At 39.1% G+C, this 20,040-nt stretch overlaps 1 protein-coding gene across 13 annotated transcripts in view; it reads right to left on the bottom strand.

Moving 5' to 3' along the window:
* Positions 1–20,040, bottom strand: part of PTPRM (protein tyrosine phosphatase receptor type M) — a 468,093-nt gene that overhangs the window by 190,678 nt on the left and 257,375 nt on the right. For all 13 annotated transcript variants that reach the window (XM_068671589.1, XM_068671590.1, XM_068671592.1 and 10 more), the window contains exon 11: positions 17,800–17,902. In XM_068671589.1, the coding sequence (XP_068527690.1) occupies positions 17,800–17,902 (103 nt within the window). The remainder of the gene's footprint in view (positions 1–17,799; positions 17,903–20,040) is intronic.

Below are 20,040 nucleotides of genomic sequence, written 5' to 3'. Positions count from 1 at the left end.
TATTTTTTGAACTGTTCTGCCTACTGATATTTGGCGTCTCCCATAAATAGCTCTGATATACACAAGGCGATAAGCCTTCTAATAGGTATGTCACCATTTTATTTTTGGCTATATAAAATGTCTCTGCTGAGGTCTCTTTTATGTATATGGGACAACGGCATTCCATTTACATCGATCCAGTACTGCATTCTTTAAATGCCACTTGAAAACAGAAGAGTTTTAGGAGTCTTATAAATAGACTAAGACACTGTGAGTTGTACAGTGAGAAGTTCAGAACGTTTACCCAAGAACATGTCGTAATCCTGTCTGTGTTCCTCACATCGTCTGTGATACCCAGATCCCACCCTCAATATGCTCAGCTCCTTTTAGGATGTCCCAAATATTGTCTGGAAAAGAGGCAACACATGCTGTGGCTGTTTCTGGGCTACATATGGGCTTGCTGGTATTTGCAGCTCTCTACTGATGGACAAAATGAAATGAACTATGCCATAACACAGCCTAACTTCCAGCATGGATACTAATCTGGATCTTTCCTCTGTATGGAGAGATCCCAAAATGTGAAAAAAAATGAAACTTCATATCTATTCAACATTTAAAAGGTATCAAATGTGCTTGAAAATTTCCAAGAGGTCCAACATGAATGAGGAAGGGAAGGTGCCCGGATGTGTGAACAGTACAACACATATGCCTTGTTTTCTTTGGTGTAAACTTAATTCAATTCTTACCTTGGGTGAGAATATATAGGACACACAAGCAAAGAAGTGCTTCCTTCATTCATCCGACCAGTGAACAGGTTTTATTCCTACTCAGCATAAGTTCTCAGTCCCTTTAGGCACTAGATACTATTGATCTCACTCCACAAGGCTTTATGCTCTTAATTTAAAGCCTAAGCAGCAGCAGCACTAACTTAAATGATGCTGGTCTAAACTGAACTAACCTAAGGCTTTGGATTCTCCAGGGCTTTGAGACTGACTTCACTGCAGAACAGAGTAAAATGGGGATGCCTCCTTCTGCCTTTGCAGTCTGCTCACAACATGGCTATAAAAAGATTGAAAACCAGAGAGGAATTGTGAGGATAAGAATACCACAAAAAATTCCACAAAGCCACTATTCTGAGATCTTGTGGTGGACATCATGAAAGAGATGCCCCAAAAAAGAAAGAACTTTCTCCAGACAATGACCTGTTCATACAGCTGCTTACTATGTATGACACTCCCCACAATTGCAGAGCTGTTCACAACCGTACATAGATATTTTTTCCTCACAGTTCCTTTAAAGCAGAAAATATTACTTCAATTTATTTTCATTCTACAGATAGGAATGGAGAGAGCATGATATATTGATTTGCAGAAAGCTACACAGAATGTCCGTACCTGAACCAGAAATCAAACCCTGGTCTCATCTGCATCATGCCCCAGTGCAGTATCGTCTAGGCCACCCTTCCTACAGGAATAAGACTATTATTTTCAGTAAACAGTGCCACAGTCATCACTCTCCTACTGTCTGAAAAAGCTTAGCTGCTTTTCTTCGCTACCACAGAGCTCTCCCTCAGGGAACAAGTCAGGATCTGGGTTACTTCACTGTGTACAAACACTTTATTTTTTAAAGATGTTGCAGAGATACATTTCAAGATGCTATTTTTGCTGATATCAAAGAATTAATAAAACATTTAAAGTAGAGAATTTCTTCTACAGTGGCCTGCTAGTGAACTCTGTCTTAATTTGAATATTTTTTTTCCAGCAATCACCTATTTGAAGCAGGGAGTGAGTGAAGAGAGAGATGGGGAAAAGGGAGAGATACAGAGGGAAAGAGGGAGAGACAGAGAAGGAGAGGCAAAGGAGATTAAAGTTGCTGTGAAATCCTGTCAGGAATGAAAACAACCATTAGTCCCAAATTATGTGGAAGGCTTTTATAATGAAAATGCCCCATCATCAAAGTTACTTAGTTTCAGGAAATACTTTTCTCCAAACTGGTTTATAGCTGTTTATATGATAAGACTGCCGCCACCTTTCAAAACTTGTATTAAAAACAACTTCCTTCCATCGGAATAGTTTAAGGTAACAAATGAAAAAAATCTCAGTACGTAGAATGCATTTTGGCTTATTCTACTTTAAAGAACAAGTAGCACAGCGACTTAAATGCTCAGTTTTATATCTGTCGTGCTGTGGAGGTGTTCCTGCTTAGCAAACCTCTGAGAACAGCGTGTAACTCTTAGTGCAAAAAAGCATATAACCTAAACTGCTCTTGTTCATAAAAAACAATAATGAAAAAAGATAATAGCTGGTCTTGCACAGGCAATTTTTGTTAGATGCCACGTTTGATATAATAAATAGATGCACACTGTTGAATATTTCATTCTTGTAACTTTAATTCTCATTGTCCTGGTTTGATCAAGATAAGATCAGTCCTAAATTGCTTTGGAATATTAGCTGGGTACGATGAATGTATTTTTTATTCTCTCAACCGTAACTCATTACAAGGAACTTGCTTGGCATCAATAAGTCACTATCGCTTTTGTGTATGTACGCGTGTGTGAGAGCGTGTGTGGCTCAATACCCTGCTGCTAGGCTATTTAGTGATAAAATCTGATATAATAAAATATTAATTACAGCTGAAAGGTTGGGTGAGAAATATGAACTCAATTACAGTCCCATATTGTGAACAAAGGGCAGGGTGAAAAAAATCCTTTCGTTATAGAGGGTCGGGATAATAAAAGAACAACTAGAACATTAGACTCAAGCTGAGTGCTCCCTAAAAGGCCACCTGTTATTAATCTTCACATCAGGGACAGAATTTCAGGTAAATTAGGTCAGGATTAAAGATTTTTTTCTGCTGATATTTTTTTCAGTCTTAACTAATTTAAGGATTTCTTTATCTGAGCATTTTTTTCTCTGATGTCACTGCAGTTTATTAATTAGAAATTTGTAACAAGCAGAAGGACACAGCAATTATAATTAAAGGTTAGATATCATACACATGGTACAAACGTATCAACTTATACGGTACAAAAGTAGATAATAACTAGCAGTCGATTCTAAATGTCTTCGATTCAGTCAGATTGGCTGCTTCTCAGCACCAAGCTGTTGCAGATGTGGTCCTACCCTCTTAGAAAGCTACGGATTTTTTTTTACAAAAAACACCAGCAGTAGAATATAAGTTATTTTAAGACTTATTAATAGATATGTTTCTGTTCATCCGTTCAATTTACCTGAATGACTTCAGATGAATTACCAAAGATCTAACAGAATGTGACCAGATTGTAAAGAAGCACAACTGTGAGCCAAAGTTAGTCCAAATCAAATCATATGACCTTGAGATCCTGTGTTTAGTAGTGATTCATAAGAACTGAACAATCTTATTTATTATTGCAGGCTAAGATGTGCCATTATATCATAAAATAAGATTGTCACTGTCTGAAGAATTGAATCCTTGAAGGCTTAACTTTTTAACAGTGTTCTCTGTTTCAATGAATTCTGAAACTATGACAATATATTTTGGTACCAAGCCAGAAAACATATTTTCAATGAATTTACATTTATGATACTTGCAACAATCCAACAACCATTTCAAAGCTTCTTAATCAGCTTTATGTTCTTTGCTTATTTTTTTTGAAGAACAAAGGAAAATGGTAAGTTCATAAATACAAGGAGAGAATAATATCTTGGTATACAGCAAGCGAGAAGCTTTTATAAACCAATATTACACCATTTAACCAGTTTTCAGGTTGCCAAGGCCAATTTATAAAACAACTGGAAAGCATGGAAAAAAAAGTAAAGTCTTGTCACAGATTAAAAGAAATTTAAAAAGCGAAACTGTCTAAAATTATTTAGTTTAAAAAAGAATGAAGTTGGAAGGGATCTAAAAGAAATATTTAAAACCAAAACCCATGGCAGAGCTGACTGATCCTTTCTTTTCAATCTGTCATGGAGAAATAAAATATTGATGCACAATGCCATTAAAGTATAGATCAACCAGGAAGAAACAAATGAAATTCTAGGAGTCTGAACAAAGGCAAACCAATATGCAGCTACCTGAGACATCATACAGCCCATCCTAACACAATCAGTGGTAGCATTTCTGAAAGCGTATGCCTGACTCTCTAATGGTCAAGCAAAGCTCTACAGCTTGCAAATCGTAGGTCTGCTTCTGACTAGTATAGAAAAATTCATTACAACACACCTTCAGCTCCAGCAAAGTCCCTGATGATTTGTGAACCATCAGACTCTACCTGTTTACTTCCTGCTACATAAAACAGAATGAAAAGAAGAAACAATCTAGTTACTATTATTGCAGAATTTGATACAGTGCTATGCCCCAGACTTCACAAAATAGACAGAGAATAGATCTAGCAAGGTCTAAATGACACGAAGTTGGGAGGAGCTGGGCAATCACCAGCTGCATGAAGTTCAACAAACAGCAAGTGCCAGGTTCTGCACCTAGGACCGGGCAACCCTGGCTGTACGTACAGACTGGGGGACAAGAGGCTGGAGAGTGGCCCCACAGAAAGGGATCTGGGGGTTCTGGTCGACAGCAAGCTGAACACAAGCCAGCGGCGTGCCCTGGCAGCCAGGAAGGCCAGACACATCCTGAGGTGCATCAGGCATGGCATTGCTAGTCGGTCGAGGGAAGGGATTGTCCTGCTCTGCAATGTGCTGGTGCAGCCTCACCTCGAGTGCTGTGTGCAGTTTTGGGTGACACAGAGGAAGGACATAAAACAACTAGAGAGTGTCCAAAGGAGGGCTACAAAGATGGTGCAGGGTCTGGAGGGTAAGACGTATGAGGAGCGGCTGAGGTCCCTTGGTGTGCTCAGCCCCGAGCAGAGCAGGCTGAGGGGAGGCCTCATGGCGGCCTGCAGCTCACTCACGAGGGGAGCGGAGGGGCAGGCGCTGAGCTCTGCTCTCTGGGGACAGCGACAGGACCCGAGGGGACGGCATGGAGCTGGGACAGGGGAGGGTCAGGCTGGGGGTTAGGGAAAGGGTCTGCACCCAGAGGGGGTCGGGCACTGGGACAGGCTCCCCAGGGACGTGGTCATGGCACCGAGCTGCCAGAGTTCAAGAAGCGTTTGGACAACGCTCTCAGACATAGGGTCTGGTTTTTGGGTAGCCCTGTGTGGAGCCAGGAGTTGGACTCAATGGTCCTTGTGGGTCCCTTCCAGATGGGGATATTCTGGGATACCATGATTCTATGACCAGTTCACTTGGATTCCTAACACAACAGGAGAGAAGACTCCATTTATCTGGGACAATGCTAGTACTTTAAATCTACATAGGATGAATGTGTAACATTCTTTTGACTGAATTTTGGGATTTAAGGAATATTTTAGGAAATACTATACTATGCTGTTATCATTCTACGATGTTCAGAGTCACTGGATGCACTATGACAATGTACTGGAATTAAAAAGAACGGAGTAACAGAAGGGTCAGTCTTCATGCCAGAGCCTACTCAAATCAACTCTACTTTCAAAGACGTCCAGGGCCATTTGCAAACCACACTTTTTTCCTTAATAGCCCCTAAGGTAATCAATAGTTGCACAAAGATAAAGCAAAAGAATATTTAAAAAAAAAAAAAAGAGAGAGAGAGAGAAATTAAGTGATTCAGTTTTAAAGAATAGGAAGATTTCCTCACTTCTAAATCCATGCAGAAATGGTAGTATATACTATTGCTCATTCTCCTGTATCCATCTCACAATTTATGCTTATTATATAAGATGCTGCATCCAGAGCAGTGGTTTTCACTCTGTTCTCTGCAAATTCCTAGGGATACGCCGTTTGCAAAATATAAGAAAAACAAATATATGGCTTATAGATGTAAAATCACAGTATAAAGATCTATGTATCTACTGCAATATATTTAGGGGTTTACAATTTAAAAAAATAATTTCTGCTACAAAAAATGTATTACAAGTAAGCAATAATCTACTTCAATATTTTCCAGTAAACCATGAACTCCTGCGAACATTGAAATGTAACAACATTCACATGTCTAACTGTATGGAGTTGCATAGCTCTTATTTACAAATGCAAAATAATACACACATGCAAATTGATGAAGGAGCTTGGATATTACACAGAAACGAAGAACTTGTATTTAGAAGAGCAGATCAGCTAATGGATTTACGATACAAAGTTAAAGCTAAAACAGTAAATCATTCTATATTCCACAAAGCATTGTGCATTGGAAACCTACTACTGAACTGGGCTGGGGAATAAAGCAAATAAATGTATTAAAAAGGGGGGATTTAAAGTAGAGGGAGAATGCTTCAAGGATGCTCTGCAACCTGCTGGCTTATGTGCTGCACAGAAAAAAAAATATTTGCTGAGACAGCTAAACGAATACACAAGCCAATTTCAACAGGTTTTTTATTCAAAGCTTGAAAACTGTTTACTGCTCATTAAAGCACTCACAGAGGATATAAAGTTTTTCATCTATTCAACCAGGGGATACAACATGGAGCACTGAGAGACTAGTTCAAACACCTCTGCTGCGCTGTTTTAAGATGTTGTCTTATTTGTCCATTCTCTCCTTCTACCAGATGCTAAGCTTTCATGGGAGACTCAGTGGTAAGCAGCACATGCTTGTGCTTCAGTTGCAGTTGAAAAGACCAGTGTTATCACTTAGGCAACCCAAGGCATAGCAGATACATTTACTCCCGCCAACTCTGCTGTGGGAGAGCAGGACCATAGCAAAAATAACCACAACAAAATTCTCATCTCTCAATGTTATCACCTCTTTCCACAACTTTAATGCAGTGGGTCCTAGTCCAGCAATTTGGAAATGGAGATTACTTTCTGTGTTCATTTTTGTCCTTTCTTCTTCACAAAAAGTCTCAGCAGGGCACTCTAATCAGCAGTGATGCAGGCAGATATAGAAAACCAGCCATTTTTGTAGCATTGTCCCCAGTTTCTCAGGACTTGTGTGGATAAATATGTCTGACCTTCTCTTCTGTGAGTGAAGGTGTAACTCGTCCTCCTCCCTGCACTAGGAATGATTCTGGAAGGATTAGGTGGCATAGAAACCCTGGCAGCATGATACTGTATGGCTCTTCCCACAGGAAATTTGGCTGTAGATAAAAGATTCTGCACAGTTTAGGATTAGAACAGATGTTAAATACAGATCAGATTCAGGTCTTGTGCTTCTACTACCCCATGAGACCAATCCTGAAAACAGTTTCAGCTCTAGATGTGAGAACACAGTTAAATCATTCACCCTCATCTTATTTCCCCACGGCAATTTCTCCCCAAATTCAACATTTTTATAATGCCTTAGACATCTAGCCTACCACTCTCTGAGGCTGTTTTAGGCTGAGGCATTTATACTGCTCCTGACTAAACAGTTGCTGCTTTCAGTTGTACAGCTGAGTAAGTGACTCTAATGTTTCTTTATGTCATTTAATGTAATCCAGTTGAACAGATTAGCTTTTACTTAGCAATGCTTTAGAGTCATGATGCTTGCTGCAAATGCCAGTGGTTTTCTTCCCTGCTTAAATGAACAGTGTAACAGAAAGAAAGTCCTCATGTTAATGTTCAGGAAAATGAATAATCTTTCAGCATCCAGTATGGGAAATGGCAGTGTTTCACTCTGAGAACATCTATAGTTTTTCTTCTTCTTTCCAGGTAGCATTCCTCATTATTCTTTTGTCTCCTTTAATATTACTTAACATTATATAAAAGCATTCTCTTGTTTGTATGGAATGCATGATCTAAATGCTTTAGTGCACACAGAATGGTTCAATCAAATTTTATTTATACTAACTGTTAGGAAGTCCCCCAGAGCACTTTGTCCTGTAAACCACAGTACTCCTTCCATGCATTTATGTATTAGTAAGAGAATCTTTTTTAATGCGGTCATTTAGTGTTTGCTAGTGAATAAAAGGCTCATATAAATTTCCTCATAAAAAATAGTACCAGAAGGAAAAAACCTAAGGTCAACTGAAGTATGAAGATGCACCCTTGTAAGAGAATCTATAGAGAAAGCCTTTATATAATACAGGTTAATTCTGTGTTGTAACCTAAATTATATTAAAAAAAAAAAAAAAGACTTCTGGCTCCCTGACAAAGACAGCTCTGGTATGTGTGACCCTCTTGACAAAGCTTGTGCCCTATTGGGGGATGACATATACAGAAAACTCAAAAGGGAATTTGGGAACTACAGTGCCACGTGACCGTCTGTCACAAAACACTGCATCATATAATCATTTCTTTAAAATTATTTAGCACCACCTTCCTGACGTTTCTATCTGTATCTGTTCCAGAGCTTCAGTTCACCACTGAGTAGAAGCTTTAAATTTGATTCATTTACATGTTTGTTTAGGTGCTCTTCTTAACTGAAATTGTTCTTTTTCCTCTCTGAAGTTTATTGCTCTGAAGTTATTTTTGGAAAACAACCATATCTTCTTTTCATCTTATCTGGCTGGCTGAAACAAATCTAGCTCTCAGGGTCCCTCCACATACACGTTTACCAGCTCCATGATCATTCATGCCATAAAACTCTGCTGCTAATATATAGATTAGTATTTCTTGGTATATCCAAGCTGTGCACAGCAGTTCACATGAAGTCCTGACAGTGTCTTCTATAATGTCATTTATAGATTGTCACCTTTGCTGGAAACCCTACCTGCTGTGTGCAGTCTATTTGACTATTCCACAGCCAAGCCATGTTTTGATGACTCACAGTCATACCACAAGCCATCAATACACCTTTCTTCGCCGCTGTTATTTCCAAAAATAATCCTCCATCTTACAGCCAAGTATCCTTGTTATTAGCTCGTAAATGCAAAACATTGCATTTCATCTTATTTGTGGTAGGTTAATCCTGAAGACTATTCAGTACTTCCTGTGCATCATTCCCATCCAACGCTGTAGGATCTGCTTTTACTGGCAAGTGGTTTTCAGCATGTTACATTGATATTTGATACTTATAAATAGAATATGCAGAACGTTATTGGTCACCTCTCCATCGTTAATTCAACACTTCACAGTACAGCACAATGAATATGTACTTACATCATGGCCGCTGGTTTAGAGCTCTTGTGAGCCACTTAAAAATATATAGTTAATTTAAATTCTATGAAAGAAAAGCAACTGAATACAAAGAACTATGAAAAATTCAAAGCATATGACATGGCTAAAGGATGGAAAGATTGATGTGCAACACTGACAAGGCTTCGGTATCTAGAGGGACCAAGCAACTTCCAACATGACTTTCAAGACTGACCTGAGTGCTTATTTAGTCAAAATGGGTGAACAATCACTAAAAGTGATTTTACACTTTGTACCCGGGATCTCTCACTACAGAATCTGGCACTCAAGAACAAAAACACTGCTGAGATTCAAATGCCCATGAAAATACACCTGCAGCTAAGTGATAAAATGTTAAATTGTAAAACGTTATTCCACGTTGACATTATGGATACAGGAAGATGGCACATGCATAATGCACGGAGTGTCAACAGTGAAAGCTTCCAGGACATCAGTGGGTTATATGTGTCTGACTATTCCTAACCACAGCGTTACAGGAATTCTGAATGGGTCACCCAGCACTGGGCTACCGTGATACCTCCCTTCAAAAAATGATTTTGGAGAGCCTCCAGAAAGTACATCCCCACATAATCCTGTTCAATGATTGCTCATGGAAATGTACACATTTCATGTACTCCCTCTTCAATCCTTCCACAGCACACAGTAAAACAAAAACAAATCCCTGGCATACTTCAGTAAATACAGGACAACAGTGTCTCTTTCCTGTGTTTTCAAGGAGTGTTCTGGTTGTTCTGTGTTGGAACTCAGGTACGTATAACCTGAGTGCACTTTTTAAACTATGCAATGCAGTAACTTCCAGGGATACTCATCACTCTTTCATTACATTCCCTAAAGTCTTCAGACTTGTTTTAAAACTAAACACTTTTCTCCTTCAAGGAAAGTGCCCAGGAAATACACCTGAGTCTCCTACATCCTCACTGAGAAAGAGAAACGCATCTCTTAAATACTCAAAGAGTGTTACTGAGAGAGATGAAGGCAGGATTTTACCTCTCGTGCAGCCCCTTCCAGGTGATCAATGTGACCATAAGAAAGGAACTGCCTAAACTCAGCCAGAAGTAGATGCTTACATTTAAACACCAAAAAGGCACTCTTTTTTTCGGGGCTTTATAGCATAGGTCTACATCTGCTTAAGATACAAATCTCTGAGGTCTCTCTGCAGAGATGTGGCAGTCATGCCTGCTCTTTCCACAGCCACCCAATGGTCTGAGCAGGGTTCTCAAAAACTACTGACCAGGGTTCAATACCGTGTTCAAACTGAGAGGCTTTCACCATACCACTCCCAACATACAACCTCCCAGGTTGTGTTACTGTCTCCTCCTACTAAGGTTCGCCAGCATGCAGACAGAAGCGTAAGAATCAACGAAGCAGAAAGCGAGCATTCATGAAGGAATCTGTCTGATCAAATGGAGACTCTCCTTATTGTGTCTATTATTTCTGATTTTATTCAATGACCATCTAAAATAAATCATATTAAAAGTCCTGGGAGAAAGGAACAGGATTTCATGTCTTCTGCTTGCACAGGAAGAGCTTTGTGCTCCCACTTAGAGGTCTCTGCTGGTGTTCTGATAACACAGGAATGGCTGAGAACAGGCTCGCTGACTTGCTAGGACTGAGCTGCCTACAATCCACTTAGGCTATATGCATAATAGGATATTAAGTAGACCAATGGTACACCACCCTCCCTGTTAAATGGTTTGAATGGCTTCCAGCAGGGCTTTGGCATCAGCCAGTTATCACTCACTCTCACCAAAATTTCTGGATATGGATCAGGGCCCCTTCCCAACTGGCAGTCTGTAGATGGTCCTTCTGCCTGGGAGCCGAACATGGGCTGTTCTCAGCCAGCTGGACTCAGTACCAGAAAATGGTACAGGGCATCCAAAATTCACCAGTAAATATGCTGACCTAAAGTCTGAACTTCGGTAGGCTAAATACGGCCCTTGGAGGTCTGAGTAGATGTTCCTTGGAAAGTGGCTGTGGAAAAAATGACAGCGGTCTGTGTGCACTCAGAGACTGAGCCATTCATTGTAAAAAGTAGATTCAATAAAAACATGTTTTAACAATTCTGACTGAAGTTGGCATTCCGGAGCTAGCGAAAATGGTATCAGTTCCAAGAGTTTATTATTCACAAGCTGAATTGCTATGGGACTTCAGCCTTCACCAGGGAGACTGGAAAAACCCAATGGTCCACAGGCTGCTAGTGGGGAAAAGCCTCACTGAACTAGATTGGCATGCTGTCAGAGCGAGAGGTGAGCAACACAGAGAAGACTATCATTAGGAATTAGGAAAATGTATCCTCTCCACTGCACTGCATCCTACTTAAGGCCAGCACGTAGCAAGAAGGAATCATAATACAAATTAAAAACAAAAACAAAAAACAAAAACAGAGCATCGTAACAGTGCTGCAAATTTTTCAGATGTCAATTTATATCCAAGCCCTTGAGAAAGTATTGGTGAGTTATGAAACTGAAAAATAATCTCTTTGGAGAAACAGAATAATCTATTCTCTCTTTTGTTCTGGAATCGCTCCAGCTAGCTTGGTTTATTTATAATAGATAAATTTCTATTAATCGCATTGCTAAATGACAGATAGTGTTGTGCTGGGTTCTCATTGACACAGGAATCAATGCTCCATTTACCCTGGGACTGTGAGACATCACAGTAAAAGGGACATGGAAATTTCTGAATAAGTCAGCAGGACATGTGAAACTGCACTGCTCATGCCCAGGCAACACGTACCATAAATTCTAACTCAAGTCACAGTAAAAAGCCAAGGACAAGTTCTACTGCATAACAAAAAAGAATTACAGCGTTTTTACAGCATAAGCAATTATTGTACTGTTCCCTCAATGAAACTGAAATTGACCCTTCTGCTGTAAATAATTATACTTGTTGCTATAAAGAAGTGACAATTATGGGCATCAATAAAACCCCATCCTTGCTGCATCACAGACATCCTCAAAAAAGTTTACTGGCTGCCTTACAGGTTGTAAAACTATGATTTGGAAATACAGTTTGCAGGCAGGTGCTGACCCTACAGCACACAACTCAACTCTTTATGTTTAGAGACCCTTAAACTATAGAAAGGATGCTTGTGACAAGCAAATAAAGGAACAGACAGTAAGTTCCCTTCATGCTCTTTAGGCCTTGTGGTCTCGCAGTATTTCAAAAGGCTGTATTTTGGACATGACATTTCAGAACACTAGTGAGTTACTAATGCTTTTTGAACATGTATAGTAACGTTATTTCAACATAACTATTTATATGTATCATAAATCCACCAAACATCATCTAGACTGTTTTATCAGTGAGCTCTCGAAAGGCCAAAGTTCACTTTTCAGTTTATTGAGAAGCTTTCCAAATCTTTCCCATTACTGTATACTTTTGATATTTCTCTCCTCAGCTGTGTCTACATGAGGTTTTCTTTTTTTCTCATTACTGCATTACAACCCTTGTCATGTCACTGGGAATAGAAGGAAATTACAATAACATTCTAGCATTACATAACACGGTAAGTAGGAATTGTGAGTGATCAGAGCTAAAAATACAGGTTTTGTAATGCTTTTATTTGCATTTGCGGTTGCTGTGTTTTTGTCCACACAGAGTGCTAACACGTCTCTCATTGTGTAAATCAGCATTCTCCTGTTTCAAAGCTCATTTGTTCACTTATCCTGAATTTATAATAATATTGATGTCTGCCTCCGTAATACATGCATGGGATCCTGCTCTTTTAGGATCCCACCTTTTAGGATCTTTTAGGATCCTGCACCTTTGAGGCCCAGCTCTGTGGTTGCCATGTACTCACAATAACGTGAGTGCCCCATGGCCTCTTCAAGGCTATGGAAAATACCCCAAAACATTTGCATTCAGGCTGCTGGAAACCCTGCTTCTTATTGAGTTCTAATGATAGCTGTCGCTGGTCTCCAAACAGCCTGGCTGGCTTGCTAGCTTTTGTACACGAGCAAGCATGCAAAGCTTGCTGGCTTTCTCGATGGCCAGCGAAACCATTTGATCTGCTGATCTGCTGACTAGGCGGGTGCTCTTGTGAAGACCATAGGTTTCAAGGATTAAGGAAGTTAGTGGCTTCTCTAGAAGGCTGGCTGTCAGATTTGTTTCCCCAAAGAAGACTTCTAACAGGCTGTCTCTCAGGCTTCATATGATCCCATTTCTTCAGATGGAAGTGTCTCGGCTGTATCGCGTGTCCTAGCTGAAGTGGCATGAGGGCTGCAAACTCCTGCTGTCATCCTATTAGAAAGTGAGTAGACATAGTGACCAAGCAGAGGGGGTGGCCAAACACCTATCTGGCTGATATTCATAGCACTGGTGATGCTGAAAGAAAGAGATGAGGCCCTAAGATATGCCTTTCTTCCCTGCAATGTGTGTGGCAGGGAGGAGAGCAACCATGACCTCTGCTTCATGTGCAGCGCGCAGTGGTTTTAGTGGGGAACTGCTGTGTTACAAAGGGGTCTTTGTATTTCAAAGGTGACAATCTCAGTTTAATTTACTTCTTCTTACTGCCAGCCAGTGGGTAGGAATTAGGTCTTTCACTGAAGAGCCATTATACTACGAGTGGTGCTGAAATGGCTAAGCCATGTGCAGAATGATTTGCTACCTGGGCTCGGGTTGACAGAGGTTTCTTTACACTATGAATCTTAAGATGAATCGTGCTGTTCCCATCCCTGGGACTATATGCAGAAGGCCTTAATTCCAGCTATGACAATGAACCTAGTATTTACAGGGTGCCTGTAAAGGTCTCGCTTAGGCCAATATGAAATTGTTCTAATTGCTCTAATCTCTGTGGAATTTAGACAATTTGAGCACGCCATGAAATGTTTACCCAACTAAGTAGTAGAAAGGAGTGCTTATCGCTTTAGATAACACATAGTTTGAAATTTCTAAGGTCGTTTTCAGCTGCACTTCAAAATACCTAATAACTTAATATAGCCTTTTGAGCTGAAATATAATATAAATCACTTCTTCAGGGAAGAGTGATTAAAGGTAAGTTAAGTTTCAAAATCAAGCACTTCAAATAAAGAGACATTCGACTCATTTTCCCAGTAAGAGCTGTTCCTTTTTTAGGTCACCCCATCTATGTGCTGAAGAAGTTGGGCACACCAATGATAAAGGGGAGGAATTAAAAATAAAAAGACTGCCTTCACTTTAGCACAATCTCAACTCACATGATTCAGTTTATCTGCGTATGGGTTCCTTTGACTGACCTCAGTCTGTGCAAAAAATACTCTGGCATGCAAAATGCCATGTATGGCATCGAGGATGTGGTTAGCTGATATGATTAGCTCTGTTTGGTTACTTCTTTTACTCCTGGCTGGAAGAGGAAGGTCCCAGGTGTTTGTGGTGTCTATAAGACCAGAAGGAGTGCCTAAATGGGACATTGATTGGAAGAGTTTTACAGGGCAAATCCTGCTCACAGAAGCTCTGCACTGAAAGGTGAGAAAGGTCAAGTGCTATCCACAAACTCACCAAAGACCAGAAGGCAGAGCAGAGCCTGGATGGCCTTGCCTTGTCTTTTATCCTTCTTGCTCCTTCCCCCAGTGTGTTGTTCCCAGAGGACTTGCTATCACCAGGTGTTTCTGGTATTATCTGGGACAAAATCTCTGGGATATTTACACTTACAGCATTTTAAGGATGTGGCTCTGAATAGCAGGAGGAGGGTGGTATGGTGACAGCATTTTGCTGATTATGCTAGTCAGATAAAAGAAGTGGAAACACTCAACCTTTATCGAGGCAAGACCGAATGGAAATTTATGTGACAAAGAAAACTTGCTTCTGCCGCTGATGCTAAAAGCTTGCAGGAAAACTTTTCCAGAGAAGGTCACAAGAACCTTTTATAATGGAATGCAGCAAACAGTCTAAAGCTCTTCCTAACACAGATGAATACATAAATAACACTAAATGCATGCAGTCATTGAGCATTACATTTTTCATTCCCGTGTATGAGCCAGATCTTTGCAATACATTAACATTCCTTAGTTGAAGCAACTGGAACTGACCAATCTATGGACCTGCAGAAGATCTGGCCACAGGATCTTTTAAACTTTAGGCTAATTTGCACTGGAGAAGTGAAAGGTAGAAATGATATTGCCATGAAAGTGTGAGTACCTCAACATATGTTCAATAGCCCTTATATAAAAATATTCAGAGTTGTATGATTTTTATGCAAATTATTTAGAACTTTACTGACTCATATGCACGTACCTTTGGAAGAAAAAATCCACAATTACATATATATTATGCAATTTCCAGAGACATCGTATTAAATTAAATAAAAAAGAAAAAGCCTTGCAAATTAAAATCATTCTAGAAATCAGAATAGCTTGGCCAACTGTTAAGTAAATACATATATTTATCATTACTGAATGCACTACTGCTTTAAACATACATAATTCCAAAATAATCTCCTTGAAATAAACACAGCAACTGCCCTAAGACCTGAAATTGAAGACAAAGCAAGCAGTATTTGTTGTATTAAAACTCTGACAAAATAGATTTTAATCATGTCCAGTCTTACAAAGTCTAAAACAACCTGGAATGCCATTTGGCCTTCATGATTAATGTGTACTTTATCATTGTAAACAGAGCTTCCTGAACATTTCTATAAAGTCTGTTTTTTGAAGCAACATTTAAACAAGCAGCATTGCCCTTTCTCTCCTTTTATGTTGTGGTGGTTGTGAGAGGATTCTAAATAAGTTAGGAGATACCAGGATTTTTCATATTTCATTAAAGAATTTAATCACTGCAAAAAAAATAGAAAAAAAAAAAAAAGGCTGCAATACCTAGTGACCTCAGGTATTAGCTTCATTGCCTTGAATGGCAGAATTTGTGCACTCCTTATCCATCTCAGGAATTAAAGAATTTTATGTGACATGGCTGATGTGCTGATCAATAAAACAACAACAATCATTTACACTGCAAGTTTAGTGCAGTTTCAAAAACCTGCATTAACCAAGCTGGTGCTTGTAGCAGAATCAATACACAAGGCATCATTCTTAGTGATGTGCATAAATGAAGTATGACTAAACTTTTAACACCCGATGAATACAGATTAAGATGATAACATCCATATGCAGAATGTGTTCTGCAAGCTATGCAATGACAATATACTTGAGAGTCTAATGCACAATAAAATGTTAAAAGTATTGAGAAATTCTTACTATAATTTTCATTCTCTGCTTCACGAATTATTTACATTAAGAGTTTGCAGTCAGCTTTCATTTAAGACCTGTTGCAAAGGACCTCAGCAAATTTGCTGCTGTGTTCATCTGTTTCTGTCAATTCTAAATCTTTGTGTTACTTTAAATCCCTCTTCTTATTTTCTTAACCACTCATCCCCTTATTTGGTGTACTTTAATCTCCTAATAGCTTCTTTCTGTTGTCAGTGAAGCTTCTGATGTGTCACTACTGCTATAGGAGTCAATCATCTTCAGTTCACGATGCAGTTTGAAGGAATTAAACTGTTTTTTATTTATGGTCCTATTTGTTTGTGTTTAAAGCAAAACAAGTCTAAACTGTATTATTTTGATCCAGATGCCTGAATGCAGAAAGACTATACCACATTTTAGGAGATAGAGGAAGACAAATACCAAATCGTTCTGTTTATAATCTAATTTGCTAAATCAAACAGTTTCACTATATCTGTTTTAATTGCTTTCCGTTCTTTTTCTCAGCGTGTTCAGACTTCCTGAAAGTGTTATATTTTCCTTTTAAAAAGTTGTCTGAATGACCAACAGTATGACATTTCCTAAATTCAGACATACATACATTCACCTATGCAAACATGTAATATATAATGCAATGATGAATATTGCATAATACAAAAAAAATAAAATGGAATATTCTGATGAAATGCTTCGAAAATGTTATTTTATATATATATATAACAGATCTGTATTTCCCACACTAACAGAAATTACCAAAACCTCAGCAGCAAGATGGAAATAACTGATAATCATTCACTACAGCTGGAAACATTTCCCAATAGTAACAAAAGGATTGACCATTACTGAGGCTCCATGGTTAGTCAAAAGGAAAAGCATCTTAAACCTCTGAAAAAAATGTATTTCGCTCATCTGTATTTTTTTCTCTTCAGAGTATTAAGCTCATTATTTGTTATCATTCAAAATAATCTAATCCTCTGTTTTCTTCACTGAAGAACAGGCATCTTTCACTACAATAGGTGTGAAACTGTGATACAAACCACTGCAAATTGGAAATTCATTAGCAGACACTATATAACACTAAAGAACTTAAGCTACTGGTTTTCTCTTTTTTTTTTTGTCCCCTACTTCTGCTTTCATGGTCAATTAAAAGTAAATACTTTATGAATGTTACAGTACATATTTTTTAAATTGGCTAACTTACTAAGAGCTGATTATCTTAAATCTGTGAAGTAAACAAGAAGAGAGAATATTACAGACAGTAGCTCAGCATAGAAAATGTGATATGCCCTTGAACTTATAACACTGCAGTAAGCAATTACCTTAAAGAAGCCACCCACACAACAGAACTATGGCTTTGTTCCTTATCTTCAAAGAACAAGCCACTTGCATCTGGATCAAATCCTTTAAACAATACACGAACACTCAACATCAAAGCACTTTCATTTTCTTCAGTTATTTAATTTAATTAGAGCTAATACAGACATGAATTTAGACACTGATTGCTGTGTAGAAAATCCCCAGAATACATGTTCAAGAAATTAATCAATTTGGTTTTAATTTTATAAAGATTTTTCCCCCAGTACCTGACAGGAGCGCCTCTGCTCTGTGCAGGTTTCAGCAAGACTGTCACAGTGCTGTCAGTTTGATTCAAAGGTGTTTCGAGTTCATATGGTGGCATAGAGGGTGCTAGAATAAGAAAAGAAAAGAGGCAAAAATAATCATTAGTCCTGTATTTCTTCTTTCAGGAGCTGTATCTTCATTTGAATATTTAATTCTCCTGCCAATATAAAGACAATATTATAGGTCTAACGTGCTTTCAGTTACAAATATGAGACAACTTTTAAATAACTTCAATGAAAAAATTAAAGAAATCCTAGCTCACTGTCAATTCCAGGATAGCCAATAGTTCCTAATAAGGAAAACTTTTCACAAAGTACTGAGAGTCCCTGATGTGGAAATGAAAATTTAAATTATTTCAAGAAGAGCATCTGCAAATGTGCATGCCAGAGTGGCTATAGCTTTTGAAACTGTGAGCCCAGCTTCCTCAGTGTGTTTGTGGTATTAGGCTACGCTCTCAGAACTTGTCATTTCTGCAATTTTAACTAGTGCTGTAGCTGTCACAGGCCTATTGTCCACCACAGGAATCATTTACAATAATCAAAAAGGATTATCACCATGAGAACTTATCATAGTTTGAAGCCACACTTAATGGCACTTTTGCAAACTGTGTCTTCATTAAGGAATTACAGCTGTGATTAAAATAAATGATGCCTCAGTTACTGTCTTTTACTGTTGTTACTTTTTTCAGTGCTATCACCTACTTGCATTTTTATCATTATATTGAATGGAAGGCTGCTCAGTTAATTGCTTGTTTAGCAGTTTGTTGTATCCTTATTGTCCCCTTATTAATGATGATACACAATTAATAGATTTAAAGGCTACTGAAGCACAAAGTGATCATTGCAATAACCTTTTTTGACCATAGGAATAATACAGGACAATGAACTTCCCTAAATTAATTCCTGCTTGAGCAGAAAATATATTTTCAATGAGAGAAGATCTTTTCTTTAGTTCTGGGTTCTCCCAATGGCCAATTATACTCATTGCTGAACATGAAAATTTATTTGGCATCTGAATTTATTTAGCTTCATCTTCCAGATGCTGGATACTTTGTGTACCACAGTGATTTAGTTACTCAGAGTATGTTGTACTCTGCATACAGACAGTATCATAGAATCACAGAATGGTTTGGGTTGGAAAGGACCCTAAAGACCACCCAGTTCCAACCCCCCCCTGCCATGGACAGGGACACCTTCCACCAGACCAGGTTGCTCAAAGCCCCATCCAGCCTGGCCTTGAGCACCTCCAGGGATGGGGCACCCACAGCTTCTCTGGGCAGCCTGTGCCACTGCCTCGCCAGCCTTTGAGTGAAGAATTTCTTCCTTATATCTAATCTAAACCTACCTTCTTTTAGTTTAAAACCTTTACCCTGTGTCCAATTGCTACAGTCCCTGATAAAGATTCCCTCTCCAGCTTTCTTGGAGGTCCCGTTTAGGTGCTGCAAGGCTGCAATAACGTCACCCCGGAGCCTTCTCTTCTCCAGACTGAACAACACCAATTCCCTCAGCCTCTCTTCATGGGAGAGGTGCTCCAGCCCTCTGATCATCCTTGTGGCTCTCCTCTGGACTTTCTTCAACAGGTCCATGTCCTTCTTGTGCTGGGGGCCCCAGAGCTGCATGCGGTACTCCAGGTGGGGTCTCAAAAGAGCAGAGTAGAGGAGGAGAATCACCTCCCTTGACTTGTTAGCTAGCTGTATCAATTCTTAAGCTCTTCTAGCAGATTAAATAGTTCCAGCAACATGAGTCTCTCTCTTTAAAGTGTATATTCCCATCCTTTGCACCTCCCCACTATTACCTGCACCTACTTGAAAGATGTATACAAACTTCTCTTGCCTTTATCCTTATTTCCCAATACATCTACGTAAGGATTGCATGAATCATGAATGTTTTTGCTCTTCAGTCTGCTGTGAAACCACTAACATCTTCATCGTTTTTCATTGATATTCATCAGCCTAGGCTATGAGCTGTGGTTCTTTGAGTCCCACCTTTGACTCTTGGCTACTTCTCTCCACAAATACTTGGGCAACATCTATTCTTTCCTTTTGTTCTGTCTAGGTTAGTATTCTTCCTCTTCCACATTGTGCACAAGTGAAGAAGGGGCTTATTAACAGAGAAAGAAGGAGATATTCTTCCTGTTTGCATTTTTTTTGCAACTGCTCACCCTGGTCTTCAGCAGCAGAAAGGTCAGACCCGGTAAAAGGTAAA

The sequence above is a fragment of the Anas acuta genome, chromosome 2 (assembly GCF_963932015.1).
Source record: "Anas acuta chromosome 2, bAnaAcu1.1, whole genome shotgun sequence".
In the NCBI taxonomy this organism is placed as follows: domain Eukaryota; kingdom Metazoa; phylum Chordata; class Aves; order Anseriformes; family Anatidae; genus Anas; species Anas acuta.
This window is presented reverse-complemented; position numbering and strand designations above follow the sequence as displayed.